Genomic DNA, 22,361 nt, shown 5'->3' on the forward strand with positions numbered 1-22,361 from the left:
GGAGTTGCAGAATAGTAATATAGTCCTCTTACTAGCAATGATATTTCAGTTTTTTTTCACTTGACCTATTTGTTGTTTAAATAAATTCTCTGCTTTCCTAGGTAAAGCAACCTTTTCTTGTTTGTCTTTTTTTCAGTGGCATCAATATTGTCTTGGATGCAAGATCAGTTGGAATGAAAATTTTTGAAGATTATGCTAGTTCTTGGTATTGGATTTTAATGTAAGATTTTTAACAGGTATTTGTAATTTTTCCAAACTCACTTTGGACCATGCAAGAAATGAAAAAATAAATCATGTATGTGTTTGTTACCAATCCTACTTTTAAACACAAGGAGCAACTGTAATTTCCTTTTATCACATAGTAGTAATGCTGTCATGGTTCTATACATTAGGTAAGGATAGCACAGCATACACATAGAGTATCAGTTGTTCTGATGCAGTTTGTGGATATTTTACCTGGCAGAAAAAAAGTAGGCTCTGACTTCTATTGCAGAATCCATCTGTGTGGTAATTCCAAAACCAAAAAAAACCACAATTAAGAGACTTTCAGACCAATTACATTTGATAAGTGCCATTAGTATGTACATCTAACAGGTGATTTCTAAATTCATGCCTGCAAAATATAGTTAAAACCATCATAAATCTTCTACTGCCAATGCAGTGGGCAAAGCAACAGCAAGAATGAAAAGCTTTGAACGGTATTGTCTTCATCTTGCAATTAATACTCACTAATCACCAATTAGTAAAAATGCAGCACTGAAACAAAAGAAGCAACTGTCCTGTCCATGCAAATGCTTAAGTATATATGCATTCTTAGCCACTTAGTAGTGTCGTTGATGGACCAGCATGCTGATCACTTTAAACAGAAGCAGAAGTCTTTGCCAGGTTACAACCTAGAACATGCACATGTTAAGCATACATTGTTCAACCCTGGATGAAACTCCACTCATAAAACAATAAAATTGTGAACTTTAGATAATAAACTGCATGTGAAGAATTATTAAAAAAGTAGCTTCAACAGTCAGTTGAGAAATATGAGTTGTCAGCTTTTAAAGCTGTCCCAGGCAGTGGCAGGAGGACAGCTTTCTTGTAGTCTGATTTTGTGCCCACAGTAGTCAGTGGCAAGAAACCCACACTGGTGTTCAGCAGGCTCAGTTCTGTGTCTGGATCTCTTACTGAAATCAGTAGGAACAGGCTTATGGTGCAGATTCTTCTCAAGGAGACGTCACTAAACAGGCTGGAGAGAGAACTGGCCATGTTTGAACAGAGATTCTGAATATTGAGAGCCAATTTCCACATTTCCAGTATGATTTCCTTTTAAAGACTTGTTGCTATTTCTGAAGTAGTTTGATAGAATTTTCTTCACACTTTGCTTTAGAGTACATCAAGTGATTTCTGGCCAAACATTTGCTGTGCCAGAGTTTGGGTGATGACAATGCAGGGCTGGTAGTCAAAGGAGGCTGGATTAAAAATTAAGTATGGAACTCCTCTAGTCTTTTTAGCATACCCAAAAAGAATTGCAGCTTTCAAGCCTCAGTTAAAGGCAATAGGTCTGTTGAGGACAGTTCTTACCATGCACTTAATTTTGGTGTTACAGGGACTCATGTATGTCTAAAGAGATTTAAGCAATTGTCTGTACTTAAGCAGCCATAAGGTCCAAAACTGCAGGGTTTTTTGAGGAACATCTTCTAAATTTCAAACAAGTCATTCAGAAGGGAAAATATGTCATGCTAGGAAGCCTTTAAAGGGCTAAGATTTAAGGTTTAAAATTTCCAGATAAGCTGATGTTCTTCTCTTTCTTGGTCCTCTGCCTACCTGACTTAGTTTGCTCTAGACTTCTCAGTGATTTTGGTTGATTACGATCAGGCTGACCCATTTTGTTTCTTTGATAACAAGCAAAATAAGCTGGGAACATTTAGAAGAAAAGTTACTGAACACAGGTAAAAAGAGATTTAAAATTTTTTTATAAGTCTGTACTAATATAACATTCTTTCAACATCTACTGAAAACTTTAGAGAAGTGAAACATTCTCTGAAGCATCTCAGCTGAATGTTTGTTGGAGGGGGTTATTATTCATATTGTTTTACGATTGGAAGCCTCACTGAGTAAAATGGCCTTTTGCAGTCATTTTTTTCCTTTTCTGACTTACTTTCTGGGAGTGAAATCACAATGATTATTTCCTTACCGCAGACCAGAGAAAGAGAAGATGCTCTGTAGATGCCTATTATAATGGCGTAACATTGGGCCTTTAGGAAAGTCAACTCTTACCACTTTCTTTTTATGTATCACAATGCCCTGATCATTCCTTGTTCTGATGGGCAGACAGAGTCACTGTTTTCCTTCCTAAATTTAATTATCTTTTTCTAGGAAAGCTTTTAGAATGACAATTTACTGACATTGTTTCTTTTCAAGTAGGGGACATAAAACTGTAAGCTCCACACCCATACAGATACTTCTCCAGTTTACTTTCTGTACTGCAGACTAGACCATGTCCTGAAAAAGGCAGTTCATTCTTCAGCTGCTGTAAATGACCAAAAAGGCAGTGCACTAGTCCCATTCAGCCAAGCTGAGGACCTAGTATGTTCAAATGTTTCTGGCTCTATCCTGTGAGATTATCATAAATAAGCTGTTGGTTTCCAATAGCAGATGATATTCAAGAGGACATATTTCATAAATACATTTTGAAAGATTTTGAAATACATTTTTTTGAATCCTTCTCATGTGAGATGAAGTGACCCTCATTTGGAGAAACAGGCATTGCAAGAAAGTGAAGGCTCTCACACTTTTTTTCTTTATCTTTCTGTCTCCTGTCTTCCCAGTGGGCTGTTCATTGCAATGGTTGTGAGTCTGCTCTTCCTTGTGCTATTAAGGTTCACAGCCGGGGTCCTTTTCTGGATCTTCATCTTTGGTGTGATCGGAATTATAGGATATGGTAGGTGCAATCTGCTAGCCTCTTAGGCTATTTTTTGTTAATGCTTGATATTTCTTTTCTATAGATGTGATTTTATAATTTGCTAGTCTCATAGTAATGCATTTCTGGTTTTTGCTACCTAACATGCTGAGGAAAAAACACTTTGATCGTAAAACATTTCTATTTTTTCAACTTGTATCTCTGCACTCTTCAGAAACTCTCATTTTTTACTGATTGTTTTTTAAAAGGCACCTGGCATTGTTACTGGGAGTATAGTCATCTCAAGGGAATACCTGGATCTGACCTCACTGTTTATGATATTGGATTCCAGACAGACTTCAGAGTGTACCTGCAACTGAGGCAAACATGGTTAGCATTTAGTAAGTGCCCTTTAAATTTGGTATCTCTTAATGGATATTCACAAGAACTAATCACTGTCTTGTTATGGTTTCTGCCTTGTTAAGTCTCCTCCTTGAAATATGTCACGCGGTGAAGTAAGTAGAATGCTCATGCTATCAGCACCCCCCTTCTGTAACCTTCAGTCTTCATAATGGGGAAGTATATGGCAATAACTGAGTTAGTCCTGATGAAGCTGCAGGAGGAAGCGCATTTTTCTCTCCCCATTTGTCTGTTGCCCTCTGTGAAGGTGCCAGAAGCATAAACAGAGTTATCGATAACAATACACATCTTTGTAGGACTCTCTGTAACCAGGTCACTGTATTTTCTTGAAGGTTGGTCCGAGACCGTGGAATGAACCGTCATGAATTTCATCACCTTTAATTTCAAGTGCTTCATTGCCTTCTCATGCAGGGCAGATAACAACATGTGTATTTAAAACAAATGCCTAGAGGAACAAGAAAGCCTGCAGCATACACATCCCTCCCCAGGGAAGGAGGAGCAGAGGAGAGAACAAATATATGGCAGATGTTAATCACACTGCTGTTACTACTCTATTCGAAGGCACACAGACAGTATAAATAGGATGATGAACATGATATATATATACACCTAGATATAACATACTGCCTCTCCCTATTGGTAGCTAAATTAATGGAGCAGCATTTTACTGCTTAAATCTCTTCTCTACATGATATTTTCATTTACCTGTATGTTTGGATCATTGAGCTAATGGGGCATCTTCTATGTATTGTTGAGGCAAATCTTTTTAGTATGCTATCCCTAGAGGGTATTATGACAGTACCATGTTTTCCCCAATAACTCTCCAAGGTCTTGGCCTGGCCCGTTCTTACCAACTGATGTGCATAGTTTATGTAGAGGTCAGTATCCTTTGCGGCCAAGGAAATTGAGGTACTCAGGAATGAAATGACATGTCCAAAGTCAGGCAGCAGAGCAGTTAAATATCCATAAAGAAAGTGTAGGTCCCTCCATCCTAGTCCACAACTCATCTGGAATGGATATTCTTTCCTTTTTCACAATGTATGGGACAAACTACACTAACTTAACAGAGCTGAATTGGAATGAGAACAGCTTTAAAGAAACTGGATTCTGTGTTTTTTTGTGGGGAATCATCTCAAAATAGGTGCTGAAGTCCAGGTAATAAAAACCTATCATAACAAAGTCTGTGGCTCTAAGCACCACAGTGGTTACTTGCCAAGTGTCATTCTGATGGCTAGGGGTGCTGATAATACCTGGGGCTGTGATTTAACAGCATCTGTGAATATCTGTGTCTGGATTCTGAGGCTGTCTAGGCTGTGGGCCCTAGAATCCAATTCCCATCTCCCAGTGATAACCTCCAGACAAGCCAAGATGCAGGAATACTATCCCCTCTGCTTTTCTCCCCAAATGCTTCCTGATTTCAGCTGGAGGAGACAGGCCCCACTGTATGCAACCATACGTACCACTGCTGGGCTATTTAGATGTTGCCTGACTGCCTGAAGCACCCGAAATTAATGAATGTGTCTCAGGATCAGAGGAGATGTGCTTCAGGCATTAAGGACCCTGTCCTTTCCTGTTAAAGTCTAGAGAAGTTTTTTACTTTCTTCAGCAGAAGTCGGTTTTGAACTAACACAGATAGAAATCAGACTGAAGCTGACTTTGAACTAGATTTGAGTTCTGGTTCAAACACTGCTCTTAACTGAGGGGAACCTTCTGGGACATCACTCTCAGATCTCTGACCTCAGAGCAAGTCAGTATGATTCCAGCAGCACTACTGCAAGGTGAAAATAATCTGCCCCAAAGACCCCTGTCCTAGCCTCTCCTTTTTAAAATGAGATGAAAGGAATGCATGCTAAGTTAATGTTCACAGAAACCTATTGATTTAAGTGCATCTAAATGTTGGAATAATATACATCATAGAAATGTACTCTTTATAAAAAAGTCATAAACTTTGGGTGCAAAGTTGACTTTCCATCTACTTTTTGTTTATTTTATTGCATCTACATACAGCAGCAGTAAAGTATGAACATTGAAAATGCTTGTTTATGAATAATAGAATTTAAGGGTAAACTGTATTAAGGCCAAAAGCTAGTCTTTTTTTTTTTTTTTTTTTAAATGAATGATTATCTTTGTCTAAGGATGGTATGTTCCATTTTTCTTCTGAAATTAAAAATGCTAATGTTAGGGTCCTACACATTCTGACTAACTCCTGCATGTAGAATTTCCCTACACTAGGACTTACCAGTTTATGAAGTGGGATTGAAGGCTGACAGGTGCAGTGAGAGAAGGAGAGAACTGCTCTAGCAGACAGTTTTATGGAGTTCATGAACAGTATTATAAAATATGCAGACGATACTACCAATTTACAGAGTTAACATATTGGTTTGGTTCCTGAAAAATTTATTATTTTTTTTGTTTTACAGTGATAATACTTTGTGTTGTTGAGGTCATAATCATATTGATGCTAATCTTCCTGAGGAATCGGATACGGATTGCTATTGCACTGTTGAAGGAAGGCAGTAGGTATGTTTGTCTGATTTTAATATATCTTTAACTTTATTAAATGACCTCTAGGGTACACTCTTCCTGAGTTTTGTCTTGCCCAACCAAGGGCAGAAGGTTGCAGGGTGAAGCACAGCATGGGGATTACTGAGTAGAACAGTGTAAGAAATACCAGTTCTTTGTTGATGAGGTCGTCTGCGACTACTAATGTAGACCGTAGCATTACCCCTGATTCCACTCATTAGTGCCTGTTGATTAAAATCCAGGAGCTCTTTAACACTCTGCAACACTTTTGTTCACAACCTTGACAGATAGAAGCTCTCAGAAATTTCGTAAACTTCCTCCTGAGAAGTGAAAACATTGTCTAGTTTTTTAGCAGTGTGGAAAGGTCACTTGAGGGTGAAATTTTTATGTATAATGAAAAACTGTGAATAATTACTGTAGACTTAACAGACCATGCCCTGTATTCAGGAATATGAAAAACTAATTGCTAATGACTGGGAATCAAATAATGTTTTTCAATACCTTTAACCTTTTAACTGTTCTCTCAAAAACATCACAATTTATAATACAAATAAATGACTTGAAATCCATAGTTAGGAACAATTAACAATCAGTTTGTTGGAGTAACTGTCCATGGTCTTACTATAGAAGCTAACAAGGCCTCCCATGAACTGCTGAACACTGTTAATATGTGGTGATTGTTTCTCAGATAGCATAAGGTTGTGTCCTCTTACGTGACTCTTAATGCATTATTACATCCTTAGACTCGGAGAAAGAAATTACTGGAAAGAAATTAGAGGAATGGGAAGAGGTATATGAGAGGACTATAAAGAGAACCAGCCTGTAGGCTTCAGTGAAAAAAACACATGCTCTTCAACGTTACACCAAGTGAGATAGATACCCAGCTAACGGTGTTCGCCTGTGAGATAGCTGCAGTCAGTTTAGCCAGAGGGGCTGCAGTGTCGCTCGATGGCAGAGTAGGAGCTAGCATGCTCATGCTCCTACCGGCTGGTCGCGTTCCAGCCACAACTGTTCGTAGCCTCTTCATCAGCCTCTGAAGCATCTGCCTTGATGCAGAAGGGAGCTCTCCAAGCTGTTAACAGTAGAAAGCCCTTTATTCTTTCTGTGTGCCAACAGCCAAAGGCCCCTGTCACCCATTTATGGCACATTCAGGAAGGTGTCAGAATGCACAGACAGGTCAAATGTCCCCAAGCCAAAGTAGCTAGTACTTAGGGCAGGAAAGGGCCTGGGAAGAGAGTTCTCAAAGGCAAAGTGGTGAGGGGTGATTTCAGGCTGCATAGGGTCAGAAGGGAGAGCATAGGAGCTGAGTGGGACATAGAAATAAAGGATGATGTCTGCAGCAGGCACAAGAAGATGTGATTGAAATGGGTTTATGACCTGGAAAGACCAGGATCTGAGAAGCAGGAGTGGAAAAAGAGCAACCAGAAGTAGGAGACAGACTTGAATGTGGCAGATAGATGAAGATGCCTGTACTGCTGCCAATAAAGGAGGAGTGGTAGAAGTAACACAGTGAAGATGAGAAGCTGTTTGAAGACAGAATCAGCAGTATTCTGAGATCCCAGCACTAGATTATGTTGCCAGTATCAATACGTAGCTCAAAGTAAAAAGGATCATGACAGATGACTGATAAAAAGCTTGTTTCTTAAATTGTTGTAGCTTTCTGATATATTTTGTTTCCTTGACAGGGCTATTGGCTATATAATGTCTACATTGTTCTACCCAATCGTCACCTTCTTACTCATTGCAATTTGTATTTCCTACTGGGCTGTGACAGCTGTGTATCCTTCTGTCTGTGTGCCTGTCTGGAGAGGTCTTCTGCTCCGCAAGACTAGATGGTGCTCTGCTATATCACCTTAACCAACCAGTATCAAGAGGGCTATTTGGTCACTTAGCACTTGCTCTGCTGATGCAATATTGTTCCTCACTTGCACATCCAAATGTGATGTACAAATCTGACAGTGGATTTTAATTTCATTAAAAAGAACTGGACTGAAATTCATGCTAGGGCAGGGGGATTATACAAGGCTCTATGTACTACCTAAGGTTAGCTTTAAGGGGTAAAATAGGGCCCTCAGCAAAGAGTGAATATGGCCTTTACTGTACTGCATGTACAACAGGCCACATGTTAATGGTCTCTTATTTAGCTGGGGAAGCTCCAGGTGATTTTTTGTTCAGAAAAGTGTAGGAAAGGAATGAAAGAACATACAGTGGACTGAGTCCTCTCTAAAATGCACAACAGCAACCACCGACTGTTTGTTCCTGGAACAGCAAGGGTTGACAAGGTATCAGAAAGGGGAAGTTTTGCTTTCTGAAAACAAATTGTTCTTCCTTTACATGCAAACATGTTCAGCTGTTGCTGTTCAGGACAATGTTAACTTACCTTATGCTTTGTGTCTGCTTCCACTAAAACATGAACTGACAAAGATGCACTGGGTGATTTGCCGTGCCATAGCTAGGTATATAGGAGAGGCTGAGACAACTTGCAAGGTTATTTCCCTTGCCTGTTCTGGGCAGGGGTTATCATAGTTCAGAGGTGGGGTGTGCCTTAGTTTTCTAGATAATGAGAGAATTCAGTCTGGTCTGTCGGCCCTTCATATACATCCCTGCATAACAAGAGCAATTTTTCTGTTATCTGCACAAGTTCTTTAGAGCTAGTGATTCCCCACTGCAGAATCTTAAGTTGCCCCAAGTCTACAGTTCTGTGATTCTTCCTTAAAACAGTTCATTCAGTTTTCTGGCTACATCAGGAGAGCCTGTATATAAGGTAATGGCTAATCAAACACTGTGCAAGTATGCAAACCTGAGTTGTGACCCAGAGGTAAGTGTAACTAGTATTTCCCTCTAATAAAAGGGTATGCTAATTGCATTTCTTAATTGATATTAAGTCCCTGTGCAATGCTAGTAGAAAACGTGCATATTTTAAAGCAATGATTACTCATGTTAAATCTGCAAATAGTACTTATTGTTCAGATAATGCTTTCTTTGTTCAAAGCGATTTACAGAGATGCACTAATTAATCTGCTAAACTGTCCTGTGAGGCAACTAGATACTAATAGTTCTATTTTACAGGCTGAGAAAGAGACACAGAGATAAGTTGTTTTTATTTTCAGGGGTGTTCTCGAATTCTTGAGGCTTCTGTTTTGGGGTCTGCAAAAGGCAACATAAGATTTTAAAAGCTGGGCCTCAAACTTGCCCAAGGACCAGCCATATTCTAGAAGCAGAGACCCAAATAAATATTGGGATTTTCTCAGCACAACAGTGACCTTTATGAAGGTCCAAAATATTTGACTTTTTAAAGTCAAATGTTTTGACTTGACTGTGGGATTGAATTCAAGTATTTTTTGAAAACCAGAAGTATTTATGAAATGTTATGTCAGTACGGTTATCTTTAGGTGTTTAAATTTCAATGGAATGCTATAGTATCTGTATCCCAAACGATTCCCCACTCTGCTGATGCCTGAGCACTGAAAAAGAAAGGGATTAGAAATGGACTGTTGTCATTTCATTGCCCATGCTGGGCAAATACGTGATATGAACAACAGAAATAGGAAAAAGTAATTCAACTTTAAAGATGACTCCTGTTTTAATACTCTGAGATGTGTAAGGGAAGCTGTGACTGCATCCTCAGCTTGTATAAAATGTCCTGACTCAGTTGATTTCAATTCAACAATGGTGATTTACCCAAGCTGCAGATTTGGCCTCTGTTTTTTAAATAAATAATATTTTTTACCTGAACATCTTTTCTTTAATGAAACTGAGTAGTTTAGGTATCTTAAAAGTAGATTTCTGAAATTCAGATTCAATTTGTATAGGTTTCAGGCAGAACTGTTGGTGGTATTTAACGTTTGTGTGGTGAACAGCCCTGCTTGCTAACTGCATAGTTCAAAATTTAGCACCTGCCTAAGACATTAATATGAACCCTTAGATATGTAAATAGTTTAAAAACTATTGGAGTGCAGTGTTGAAAGAGCTAATGAAACATCTGAATATATGTGATTTGTATTAAACCACTAAACTTCAGAGACTTTATACAGAGTATTCATTGCTTATTATTATGTTGATTTTTTTTCTTTCTATACAGACTTTTAACACAACCAACGTGACCAAACTTTGTCCGGGTGCTCAGTGTACTTTTGCATTTTATGGAGGAGAAAGCCTATACCATAAATACATCTTCATCTTTCAGTTAGCCAATGCCTTTGTCTTTCTTTGGCTGGTAAACTTTGCAATTGCACTGGGTCAGTGTACCCTTGCTGGTGCCTTTGCCTCTTATTACTGGGCCTTTCGGAAACCTGCTGATATTCCACTGTGGCCGCTCTTCTCTTCATTTGGGCGAGCAATACGGTAAGATTGTGAAGCTGGTTGTGAGTCTTGTCGCGTTTTCTTAAAGCTCTTTTTACACCTAGGGAAACAGGGCTTAGAATATCAAATGGCATTGATTAGGCAGGAGAGCGTGGTCATTAGAGGCTCAGCCTTTCTCATTATTAGCAGTTCATCACTTCCTGTAAACTCAGAGGTGATATCCTGAGTCATTAAGTACCTAGTTTAATAGTTTACTTTACTAGTTCACTAATTACAGTTAAGCTGTAAACATTTAAAAATCATAGTTGTAAGAGTAGTGTAATTATAACCATCTTTTGGTACACAAAGACTCTCTTAGATAAGAGAGAGCTAGTTCCCATTCCACATCGTAGCCAGGCCGGTGTAATTGTGTCCCACGGATACTCTGTCCAAGCGAGGATCGCCATCATTCTAGAACAGTTGCTTCTCTTCCAAAACTGTTCAGAGGGGTTGGCTGATAGCAGATGAGCCGTAATGATCTGAGTCGTACTATGCACCCTAGGCAGCCTGAGGTAGGAGCACCTTTACACTCAGGCACAGGCTTTGGTTTTATTTTAAGGGGTATCTTCTGCTGGTAGGGAATGCCTGTGCTGTGCCATTGTGATAACACCTGAAGTATAATCAGAGCTAACTCTGCTGCGAATGCTAACCATTAAATAGCATTTATTTTGTATTAGATACCATACAGGTTCACTGGCGTTTGGAGCCTTAATTCTTGCAATTGTCCAGCTTATTAGAGTAATCTTGGAGTACTTGGATCACAAACTGAAAGGTGAGATTTATGAATCTGCTCTAAGTTATTAAGAACTCCTTTAACAAATGATTTCCTTCATTTCCCAGGATGGTTCTTCAGCTATGATTATCTTAAGAGCCAAATCCCACATTATTATTAGCCATTGCAGTTCCATTTGAAGCCCATGAATCTGTTTTAATTTACCCAAATGGAATATATATCCTTGGGAGCTTAATGTAAGCGTTCAAGCAGGACTTGAATCCAATCTAATTGAAAGCTAGTGAGCTAAATTTTGTTATGAAAGAGAGTCCATGCCTAGAAGAAAAGAAATAATGTTTCTGCTTTTGCTGCAATTCAAGATTTCCTTCTGCATAGCTTTCTATGTTCTGAAGACTGTTCATGAGTTCTCTGTATGCTGTACTCTCCTTTTTTTTTCAGGTACACAAAACTCCTTCACTAGATTTCTACTCTGCTGCCTCAAATGCTGTTTCTGGTGTTTGGAAAAATTCTTAAAATTTATAAACAGAAATGCCTACATCATGGTATGTATTTGCTTTCTCAGCATGTGGTCTCCCCTGTCCAGGACACTAAAATACCCTAGCCACTACTGGTTGGTTAACAGCCATCGTTGTTTGAATCTGTTGAATAAATAATAGGATTTAAGTCAGTTTTCAGGGAATGCATGTGGTCCTACCATGAAAAAGTGAGATTTTTTTTTCCTTGTAAACTCAGCCTCTCCTCTTGCCTGTACCTGTTGTCTCTCATCCCCTTTCACCCCCCCCCCCCAAGTAAGTGGAACGGGATGGCATAAATAGTTAACTTCCCTTCTGAATCAACAGTTCAAATCTTGATTTCAACAGGAGAGCTGGCTTGTTTCATATTGCATGTTGAAACACTTTAACACTTCTGTTAAAAGGCAGTATTTTAGATAAGAAAGTCAGAAGGCAGGTGGTATCTGTATTTGTCCCTGGAAGTCAAAAACATAAATTCTACTAACAGGTGCTGTTATGTTACTCTAAAATAACCCTAACTGGCTTCCAGAAGAGAAATTTCAGGTTTTCACCTAAATAAATATACACAGTTTTCAGCCCACGATGTTTTTACTTGAAGCACTTTTGGTGAAAGAATTTTACAATCATAGATCTGTTTTCTCAGAGGTGGCTGTAATGGGTCCATTAAAACCACGTTCACGCAAAAGGTGTTTCAGATTAATGCAATCTTGAAGAGGAAGTATTCTTTTTGACAGTCTTGTTTGCAGTAGGCAAACTGACTGCATTAATATCAGAAACTTCAGAAGAACTATTTTAGTATATCTTACCCTTGAGGACACTAGTCCAGAAAAAAATTATTTTAATCCTGAATAACTTTGCCTGGTTTACTTTATGCCAGTGGAATTCCACTGACTTCAATACTAGTATTCCTGATTTGTTCTTAAGTGAGAGCAGAGTCAGGTCCGAGAAGATATTTAAAACAGGTCAACTCACTTTTGCTCTACAAGTGCCTGTTTCCTTCTGCTGTCTATAAATTCAGTGTGAGTAACAAGCAAAGCGAGAAGAATCCCTCAGCAAGTACCTTACTTGTTCTGCTTGGAAAATAAAGTATTGGCTCTGTTGCCTGCAAGATCTCAAGGGGTAGCATGCTCACAACCACGTGCTTTGGGGAGGAAAGATGGGTGATGTTCTGTTATGGCTCTGTCTTTCTAATTAAGATTAGAGAGAACTATGCATTACATTCAGTAAGATACCAGAAGGAGTTATCCTAATTAGTTAAAATACTTATCAAACAACTACTGTTATTTTGCAGATTGCCATATATGGAAAAAACTTCTGCACCTCAGCAAAGGAGGCGTTCTTTCTGCTCATGCGTAATGTGGTGAGGTAAGGTACCATCTCTCAGTCCTTGGCAATGGCAAGATTTCCTGCTATTGCACTCTGAGGACACACTTCTTTCCTCTCCCACCTCTACTCTGAAAATTAATTTAAGCTGGTTCTGTCTCCAGAAATGGCCCTCACTTCTAATGGCCAGTGTGTTTCAGCAAGCCGTCCAGCACAGTAACCCAGGCAAAGTTGGTCTGATCTAACAGACAGTCTTGTTAAGATTGCTCTTTTAAAATCATCAGCACCCTTGTAGATTGTAATAGTGCTTCCAAGGAAGCAATGGAGCACTTGAGAGGAGATCTATGGATAAACATCAGTGGGTGCATCATCTGCTATTTGTGTGTTTCTTGAGCTTTGGTCCATTTGCTTTCTCTGAAAAGGAAAATGGAAAGACCTAAGCATTCAAATTTGTCCCAGAAAACCTATGAGGTGTTAGAGAGTGGCAAGAAAGAAGAGGGAGTACTTCGTTTTCAAAACCAGTGTCTTTGATATGTAACATAGCCAGATCTCTCCTAGTGCTGGGAACTCCCCTGGCACTTTTCCCAACTACCAAGGTTGCTGCCAAGCTCCCTGTTCCCATCAGTACTTTTCTTCATTGCTCCTGGCTCTTGCTGTAATACAGTGAGATCAAAAAGAATGGGAGAAGAACTTAGGAGCAGGCCACATTGACGCAATAGCAGACAATCTACCAAGCAGGAGACGCAGTAAAACAGGTTCGGTAGTTTAAATTATTTAGTGAAGGACTGGGAGGAGGAGAGGAATGGAGGGGGATGCTGAAAGAGAGGAACACAGGAACAGTGCTTAAGAAAAAGGAGGAAAGGATTGGAGATGGGAGAATGGAATACATCCACTGTGTCAGCCAGCATCAGCGTCAGGGAAGGGGTATCCACAACTTGTAGTGCCTGTGCAACAGGAAAGTGGGACTGCCTTCCGAACCGTTGCCTCACTGCCCTTCATGCTTCTGCTCTCCATCAGTGAGCAGTAGCTAAAAAACAGACATATAATTTTACTGTTTTCAAAGGAGATTTTTTTTTATCTTGTGTATTTTGGTTATGATTCTGAACTCTGACAGGCTAATGATGGTTTGTTTTCTTTAATGTTTGCTAAACGCTTATCTTTCATGGTAGTCAGTACTGCATGTCACCATTAAAATATCCTTCAGCACTGTCAAGAGGCTGACAGCTCATTTTCCACGCCATTATTTACCTGCAGTTTCTGATGAGACAGTCTAGTAGGATTTTGAGCAGAAACTCTCTGCAATAAGCCCGTGTTTTACCCCTCTACCTTACCCTTCCTTTGCTGTTGCTCTCAGTGAGGGCTGGGCAATGTGGATTTACTGCCATTTTTTCTGTCTACCTTCATTCATTCATCTGGGACTGTCTCTCTGCTTTGAGATCTCCCACCTTCAGTGTTGTACAGTGACATCTTAAAATAGTTCTGTAGATTTGGCGTATTCTGGAATAATGCAGTGTGGCCAGATGGGACCAAGAAACAGAAAACTTGCGAGCCACCCACACAAACATTGCTGTTTGTTTTGGTGTGCACTTTGCCTCCCCCTGGGCTGGCCTCTCTGTGACCCTAATAGAAAGGCTGAAATAAAGATACTTTGATGATGGTTTTTTTAACCAGTAAGGGCAATAAACAGTCTTCAAGTGCTGTCAGCAGTTTTGCTGCATTAAGGCCTAACTCGACAAGAGGATCAGTGCTTTGTTTGCTATCACCTAGCCCTTCTCAATGTTGCTTTTCTGCATTATTTTATTACCAGTCTGAAAAACCAGCAGAAGACAACTTCTTGATCACATTTTGCAAACTAGACATAGATTTAAGGAAAAAGAATGCAAATGTCTGTTTTGTGATGTTCATGGATGATTTGTCCTTTGCTGAACAGAGTTGCAGTTCTGGACAAAGTTACAGACTTTCTTTTATTCCTGGGGAAAATTCTCGTTGCTGGTGGTGTAGGTAAGTTTAATCAGTTCTTTCCGAATGGTATGTTTCTATTTTCTGGTGCCCACAAGTATGCCACGTTCATATGTACTCAGTTAAGGGCTGGAAGTTCTCATGGGTTTGACTATTCAGGAAACTCTTCCTGCGTCCAAAGATTTGCAAGACTGTGCTAGAATACTTTTTTTTTCTTTTTTCCCCCTCTTTTTGTGTGCTCTTGACAGCATCTTTTCCATAATTGCTTTTACTATTCTTGCATGTATTGCTGGCACAAGAGCCTTCACAGCCAAAGCTTTATAGCTGGATCAAACCAAACTTGCATCCTGTAAGTCAGCTGCAATCTGTTCTCCCTTCATGAGACCTGAGTAGAGCTGCAAATGTCATTCACCTGGCTGCAGGCAGCGCACACAAGTGGAGGAAGTGCGGGTCTACAGGAGAGGTGCCTGAAGCTCTGCTGTGTTCAAGCCCGCTCAAAAAATCCTCCAAGCTGTAGTAAAAGAAGTCAACAAAATATTTCTAACATCCTTATAGGGTTTTCTTTGGTTATCAGTAAATATCAGAATATAGTATTCATAGTTTGCTGTGGCAGAAATTGATTTTTAAAAAATAAAGCACTTCCAGAAATTCAGGTTGGCGGTGTTCCCTTAAGGCTTTCCTAAATTGTCACAGCAGTTTTAACACATTATTTTACTAATAATCATGTTTCGTATTCTGTATACTTAAAAAGAATTGGATTCTATTTTTACCGAAAGTTGTAAATGAGCACTAAGGCCACATCTAAAATGTTTTGTCATTATGTAGAATGACTTTCAAACTGGAACAACAAATTTGATTTGAAACTTATTCTCTGAAATGTAAGCCATGAAATACTGAAATTAATTCATGCCTTTTTCCTCTTCAGGGATAAATTCTTCGGCTATTTCTGTTCTAGATGCTTTTTTCTGTTGTAGATTTATTATTGTGTTTATCCCTAGCACTACTACTTCTCTTTTTAATCTGGAAATAGTTAAGTATTTCTTCAGGTAATAAAAGCTAACGAGCAGAATTCTACTTACTTACCTTTTTTTATTTTAGAAAAGATCCACCCAAAGGTCTTTGATGTTATCCCACATGTTATTGTCTTGTTTATCATTATTTGTTAATTTTGATATTAAATCCAGTAGAATGGTGAAACAAAACAATTAATTAAAATCTTTCTGGCCCCATGAGTATCTTTATGATAATTCATTCATTTACATCTCACTTCTGGTCAGAATACAGATCTAGGAGATAATCAATATCTAGGAATTTATTATTTAAAGGCTCTTGTATAAACCAACCTTGGATCTACTGTCTGTTATTTTTGTCTCACCCATTCCTCAGGAGTTAAGAGGTCACAGTCGCCCCAGGAATAACTGATGTTCTGTGCTTCTTGCAGGTGTTCTCGCCTTCTTTTTCTTCACGCAGAGAATACCAGTGTTTGCAAAGGAAGCACCAACATTAAACTACTACTGGGTACCATTGTTGGTAAGTCCGTCAGCTAATCACCCGACCCTGAGGGCAGATTGAGGTGCTCAGGCCACTTGGGGCACATGCTGGTGACAGCTTCTCCATCCTGCTCTGGGTGGCACACCGTCCCCCAATCTGCCGTGCCCCCCCGGACCCGTCAGGCAGACGGGGCACCTGCAGAACGGTTAGATCTCACCTAAGCATTTCTCAGACTCCCCAGACAGCAAAGGCCGGTGGTGAGGCACCAATGACAGTGCGGCTCCTAATGGGAGAGACCTGTGATGCAATTCTTTCTCCTTTTGGGGCCCCTGTAGATGCCAGAACATCTCTGGGAGGAGTGGTCTTTTAGAAGAATATTTTGAAAGAGCTCAGAGTGTTCTAGGGATATATTCTGTATGGGGGTTGACGTGGCCCCAGTTTGGCAGCTGAAAAAAACCAGCAGCTACTGTATGTTAGAAACCTGTGATCCATTTCCACAGCAGTAACCCTATTGTAGAATTATAGAGCTGCAATTATATTCTCCCAAATTTGCTTAGCAGACCAGGCTCCTGACTTGTGACAGCCTTTGGCACACTGGTGCCAAATTAACATTTGGGGTTTTATTGTGGTTTGTTTTTTGTAGACTGTCATTATTGGCTCCTACTTAGTCGCACATGGATTCTTCAGCGTCTATGCAATGTGCGTCGATACACTTTTCCTCTGCTTTTGTAAGTATTAAGTTTTCTTTCACTAATACCTGCAGGTTGCAGGAAGAAGGAACTGACAAGGTGATTTTTTTACTCCTCTTCCTTTTTCCCCACAATCTGCTAGCATGTCACCAGAAGGAATTGCCTCTGCTTTTCAAACTGGCTCCTTGATGCATGCTTGAGTGCAGAGGTGTTTCTGCATTCAAATGCCATTAGTTTCAGTAGTGGAAGGTATCTATGGCTCACTGGAGTATCTGGCTTTGTTTTCAGAACTTTCTCTAATAATTTGCTTCCGGATGCTTTGTAAACAGCCCTGTATAGCAACAATTCACTCAAACCTCTTGCTATTAGCAAGTTATTCTTTGTTATACAATGTGTTGTTCTTCACTGATAGCTATTGCTGGCCCTTTGCTTTCAACTTAACAGCCCTGAACAAAGTATCATGCTGAGTTACCTTTACATTCCTGCAAAATGCCATCTGAGAAACTGTCTGTCTCTTGGACCCCCCATAGCAAGCAGTCGTTGACTCTCTGAGGGACTGGTGCTCAATTTTTTCAGTCAGAGAATACTAAAATCACAAGAGAAATCAGTTGGTCTCAGATTTCATACATGATTGTAAGAAGAGGCTGTGGTCACTGCAGGACATTTGCTAGATTTATTGAATTAAAGAAATAAAGATACAGTTTTTGTATAATGAAAGTCATTCTGCTAGGTCCAAATGGCAGTGACTGTTTTAGCAATTGGCTGAATTATTTGATAATACTATGGGACTACTAAGTAATCATAGTCTTGATCCGTCATATGCCCAGTGAATCACTGAGGCAAGATAAACATGGTCGTACTGATTCTTCTCTTACGATAGCATAAATTCTCTTTCTTTCCTGTGAATCATGACTGAAGTTAAACTCACCTTCTCAGGCTTGCTTCCCGAGGGACTAGGGTTAGGAGTGGTTCTGGAGATACTGCAGTGCTGAAAAATCACAGGAACAAAATCAGTCAGAAGCATTCTTTTGGTATCCTCATGTGCAGCCTTACTGCAATGGAAGAAAGAATAGCCTGTAGGGTGGGTCTGTTTCACCTCTTACATCTTTTTAGTCTCTCTTATCTATTACTGCGAAAATAACATTAGTCACATGAAAACAAGCTCAGTGTTTTAACTCTTCATTGATCCCTTCTACTTATTCCTTACCTGATGGCATTCCCTACCTATTCCCTACTTAGTTCTGGCTTTGCAGCTAGTTGCTGTGGAAGTGGTTGTGTGTCACAGCAGAGGATTATGATGCCTTCAGAAACAGGCAGAGGAAGTGAATGAACCTCTAAGTAAACAAATTAGGATATATAAAGCAACCTTGCAAAATTCTTGAGAAAACTCAACCCTCTTCAAAAATCTATTATTAGTCTATCCTTACTGTTAACTCACCACTTATGTCTCTTGCTGTTACTCCAGGTCCCACTCAAATTACTGACTTCCTGCTAACTCTAGGTTTTTCCTTCACTTGTTCTGAGGGTGATTTCATATACATTGAGGTAAAATGATTAGCACCCCTTACCAATCTGTTAGTTTGAGGCCATAGCATCAATTCCACTCATCATGTCTTTCAGAAGTTATGTGCTTGACAATACAGTTTAAGAATCCTCTCCTTCCTTTCTTATGTGGAAGATCCAGTATCACTGATTAGCTGTACATCAGAAACTTTTCTGTTTTCTCTGTAAGTGTGAGATTCTTACCAGGTGATGTAAAGCAATAGTTCAAAGACATTTCATGAATTTTAAAGACACCCATACACCTTTTGGTGATTTATATTGTTTATGCTATATTTATTTTTCCTTGTTTTTACTGCTTTCTCTTTGGCAAGTTGGCTATATACTTGCATGTACTCCCCACCTCTGAGGATTTTTTTTAAAGCTGAATAAAATGTATTTACTTTTTTAAAAAATTATGAAAACATGCAGAAGACAAAAAGGTTCTCTTTTTGTGCTAGTGACACATAAGCATGATACAAGACTCACTTGTGATATCACAGAAAAGTGAAAACTAATGTGTAGTTGAGAGTGACCTCAGATTTATCTTGGGTTAAGAACTTTGGTTCTAAAGAAACAGAAATACTGGCAGATATAACACAAATGCATCTCCAAGAAACCGGCTAAAATGGAAATAAATAAATGATTACTTGTGATATTTAGAATAGAATGGAACTTAACAAACTAGTAGAATATAGAAAGTTTGTTGTTTTCGTGGTACACAGAAGTTAACAAGTATTCTTTTCAATTTATGCCAAAGACGCATGTCGTTGATTTATAGGCATTTAGGCTTAACAGTGATGGCAGGGAGTAGGAGACAGACCACTTCTTATTTTGACCTGTTTCACTGGAGCCAGGTTAGCGTTGTGTTTGGAAGGTGTCATAGCAACATGTGCAAAGGAAAGAACTGTGTTGCCGTAACCTTACTTGCCACAGGATACTGGGACCATAACTGTCCAAGGGATCTGCAGAAACTGTTTCATTCAGGTGGCTCTGCAGGCTCAAGGTTATTGGCTGCCTCATTTTCCTCATATGGGAACTAAAGGCTGGTCATGTTTAGCTGTTTTCATTTTGGAGTCTCCTTGAAGACAGGGATTGTAACTTGAAATAACATTAAAAAGTTTTGAGGGTTTTTTTGAAGTTAAAGTGAAGCTCAGCAAATGCATTCAGTTGTGAGTGTACATCAGAAAACTGCAAATAATCATTCTGCGATGCAACAGGGGAGTGCTCCTGGTTCGGACTGGTTACTTTCTCCTGGGAAACATCTCTCTTTGCAGCTCTGTAACAGCTTTAGACCCATGAGGGGTCTAAAGGTGTCATCAGGTGGCCTATGCACAGAGTTGCTGGAAGAAGATATGGTGTTTTTGCAACCGAAGGTCCTCACAGGGATTTTTCGCCTCAGTCTTTGGCCTTAATCCAGTCACATTTGTGTAAGCACATAGATGATCATTTGGGATAAGTAATGCTTGAATAGGAGGGCTGATGATGTAGAAGCCAGCACGATAGATGCATTTTGCAAAAACAGTTCCACCACTGATTGATACCTGTAGAGCCAGAGAGCACAGTGTAATGCTACTGGCCGTCTGTGTACAGCATGAGTAGAAAGATGCATTGTGCTTTTCTGGAGCAGATGGAAATCCTGGCCCCAGAGCAGCCTGTTACATGTCAGGAAAGGCAAATGGTGTGTTTGGCGGCCTTGTAATACTTTCTGTGCATCTGGCCTGGGGACAATAGCTTTTTGTTTAGAGAAGAAAGGAAGCTGCCATGGGGATATATAAAGAATTTTCCTCTAACCGCTCTGGCCAGGTGCCTACAGCCAGTGCTCACTTTTCAGCTTTGCAGGTACAGCTGCCCGCCCCTGCAGGAATGCAGATGCAGGGACTGTGCTCCGCTGTGCACTCCCGCCAGGTTGCCCATCAGTGTGGAAGCTGTTCGTTGGACTGTGACTTAGTTAGGACCTTAGTGACTTAGTTAAGACCTTCTGTAGGAAAAATGTAACACGCACGTCTCACTATTTCCAATTCATACTCTGTTTTACTTCCTGTGCTTCATTCAGTAATGGTCAGGGGATCATATAGCATATTGTGCACCCATGGCGTCGGGTTTTCAAAAAAACTTCTTAGGTCCAGTTTTCAAAAGTGCATAAATCGAAAGCTCTTTTCAGGACAAATTTTCTAGCCATAAGCAGCCAAAATGCCAGGCACCTTTGGAAAATCTGGCTACCAGTCTGGATGCACAAGCCTTTGAAAACTTCCAGTGATACTGCCAAACCAAAGACATGGGAGACTAAAAAAGATATTTCTGTCATTTTAAAGTAGCTAGGTGTGTGTCTCTGTGTTTTGTGTAAAGCCTCTTCTGGCTTGAAAAAATAGAAGTTTTATGGTGTCCTTCAGCAACTTAACAATACAGCTAAATCGTCTTGTTTGAGATTTTCTAATGTTGGTTCTTTTGCTCTTTCCCTTCTTCAATTCTCTCTCTCTCTCTCTCTCTCTTTTCTCCCCATTTTGGTGTGTGTCTGACTGCGCTGCTCCTTGCTGCTTTGGCTGCTTTTGCTGGTGTAAATTCAGGTGAAGACCTGGAAAGAAATGATGGATCTACAGCAAAACCCTACTTCATGTCAGCTAGCCTTCACCGAATTCTAGGAAAGAAGGAACTAAGCCCTAAGAAGGCAGTGGGATAACATACAGTAAACCTCAACATCAAAACAGTGTCACTTTTAAGCAACACATGTATAAAGTAGGCAAAAGTAAAAACTGTAAATGATGCTTCTGGTTAATGGGTGATTCTTTTTTCCTTTTGCTTCTGTCTATAAAAAATGAGCAACATTGGTAACAATTAACTAGATAAGTAAATGCTTAAACTAACAGCTGTGAAACAAGGCCACATTTTAGTTTTTAGAGTGCCTATCAAAAGGAAAATGTAAATTTGAAGCTTTTTTAAGTCTATAAAATGAGCAATGTTTTAATAACTTTTTTAACACAAGTTGCTGTCTCAAAGGACAGCATTTTTGATAATGTTTCTTTTTATAAGTGTATATTTGTAAAAGATATTCAGGCAATTTTCTGAAAGCACTACCCTATAACCTAATTAGCCATAAAAAAAATAGTTTGAGAATTTCTAGTTAACCAGCAGATGGTACTAAATTTGTAAATATGGTGCTATAATTGTATTTTTTTGTACAAGCTGGTTCACAGCCATTTAAACTGTGATTATACATGCATTAATGATTCCCTACACTGGAAAATGTAGTAATATTTTAATCACATCCACAACTGTGTGTTTTAAGAAATGAAGAATGGTACCCTATAGGGCCAAAGAAGGTAGCCAGAGAAGACTACAGTGGATGTTGCTTAAAGTGAAGTTTTCTGTGAGTTGTGTTTAAAAGATGATGTGAGTGAGGGAAGGTCCCATTGCACTTAATATGATTTGTGGCTCACACAAATGAGGTTTCATCTGGTACAAGATGGCAAATGTATCATTTTCAGCTGATGTGTATGAGAGATGTCCTTGTGTTGATGTCCCCATCTCTAATGACTCTCTGATTATGCTCTACATTATGAGGAAGTTGAGCTTTGCTGAAAGGAAAACCAAATGTAGTTTTTCCTCAGAGAAAAGTCTTGGCTGCGTATGTGCACACGGAGTTCCCGTTGCCTCTGCCTAGCTCAGAAGGGCTTCTTACGAGACATTGCAATGACTATGCTGACGCTAAGGGCAAAGCATGTGCTCTTTAGGTCTCCAAACTCTCAGTGGTTCAAGCAGTAAGATACTTAGATAAGAAACAGAACCGAATCTTCTAATGACACAGGATTAAGTATATCGCTACTGAAAGATGCTCCAAAAGATTGAGTGTGCGTTTAGATTATTGAAGTTGCCTGATTATTAGTTCAAAGTCTATCATTATAAAACACATTAACATTCTGTTCAGTTCTATGAACCTCCCT

General features: G+C 39.5%; 1 protein-coding gene across 1 annotated transcript in view; it reads left to right on the forward strand.

Annotated features, from left to right (window-relative positions):
- Positions 1-21,100, forward strand: part of SLC44A5 (solute carrier family 44 member 5) — a 51,498-nt gene extending 30,398 nt beyond the window's left edge. The window contains exons 9-22 of the mRNA XM_026074577.1: positions 137-220; positions 2,820-2,932; positions 3,160-3,291; positions 5,731-5,830; positions 7,519-7,611; positions 8,564-8,651; positions 9,915-10,177; positions 10,852-10,946; positions 11,346-11,449; positions 12,711-12,784; positions 14,673-14,743; positions 16,143-16,231; positions 16,836-16,920; positions 20,988-21,100. Of these exons, the coding sequence (XP_025930362.1) occupies positions 137-220; positions 2,820-2,932; positions 3,160-3,291; positions 5,731-5,830; positions 7,519-7,611; positions 8,564-8,651; positions 9,915-10,177; positions 10,852-10,946; positions 11,346-11,449; positions 12,711-12,784; positions 14,673-14,743; positions 16,143-16,231; positions 16,836-16,920; positions 20,988-21,100 (1,504 nt within the window). The remainder of the gene's footprint in view (positions 1-136; positions 221-2,819; positions 2,933-3,159; positions 3,292-5,730; positions 5,831-7,518; positions 7,612-8,563; positions 8,652-9,914; positions 10,178-10,851; positions 10,947-11,345; positions 11,450-12,710; positions 12,785-14,672; positions 14,744-16,142; positions 16,232-16,835; positions 16,921-20,987) is intronic.
- Positions 21,101-22,361: the final 1,261 nt, after the last annotated feature.

This window comes from Apteryx rowi, unplaced genomic scaffold, assembly GCF_003343035.1.
Source record: "Apteryx rowi isolate R43461 unplaced genomic scaffold, aptRow1 scaffold_39, whole genome shotgun sequence".
Lineage (NCBI taxonomy): Eukaryota > Metazoa > Chordata > Aves > Apterygiformes > Apterygidae > Apteryx > Apteryx rowi.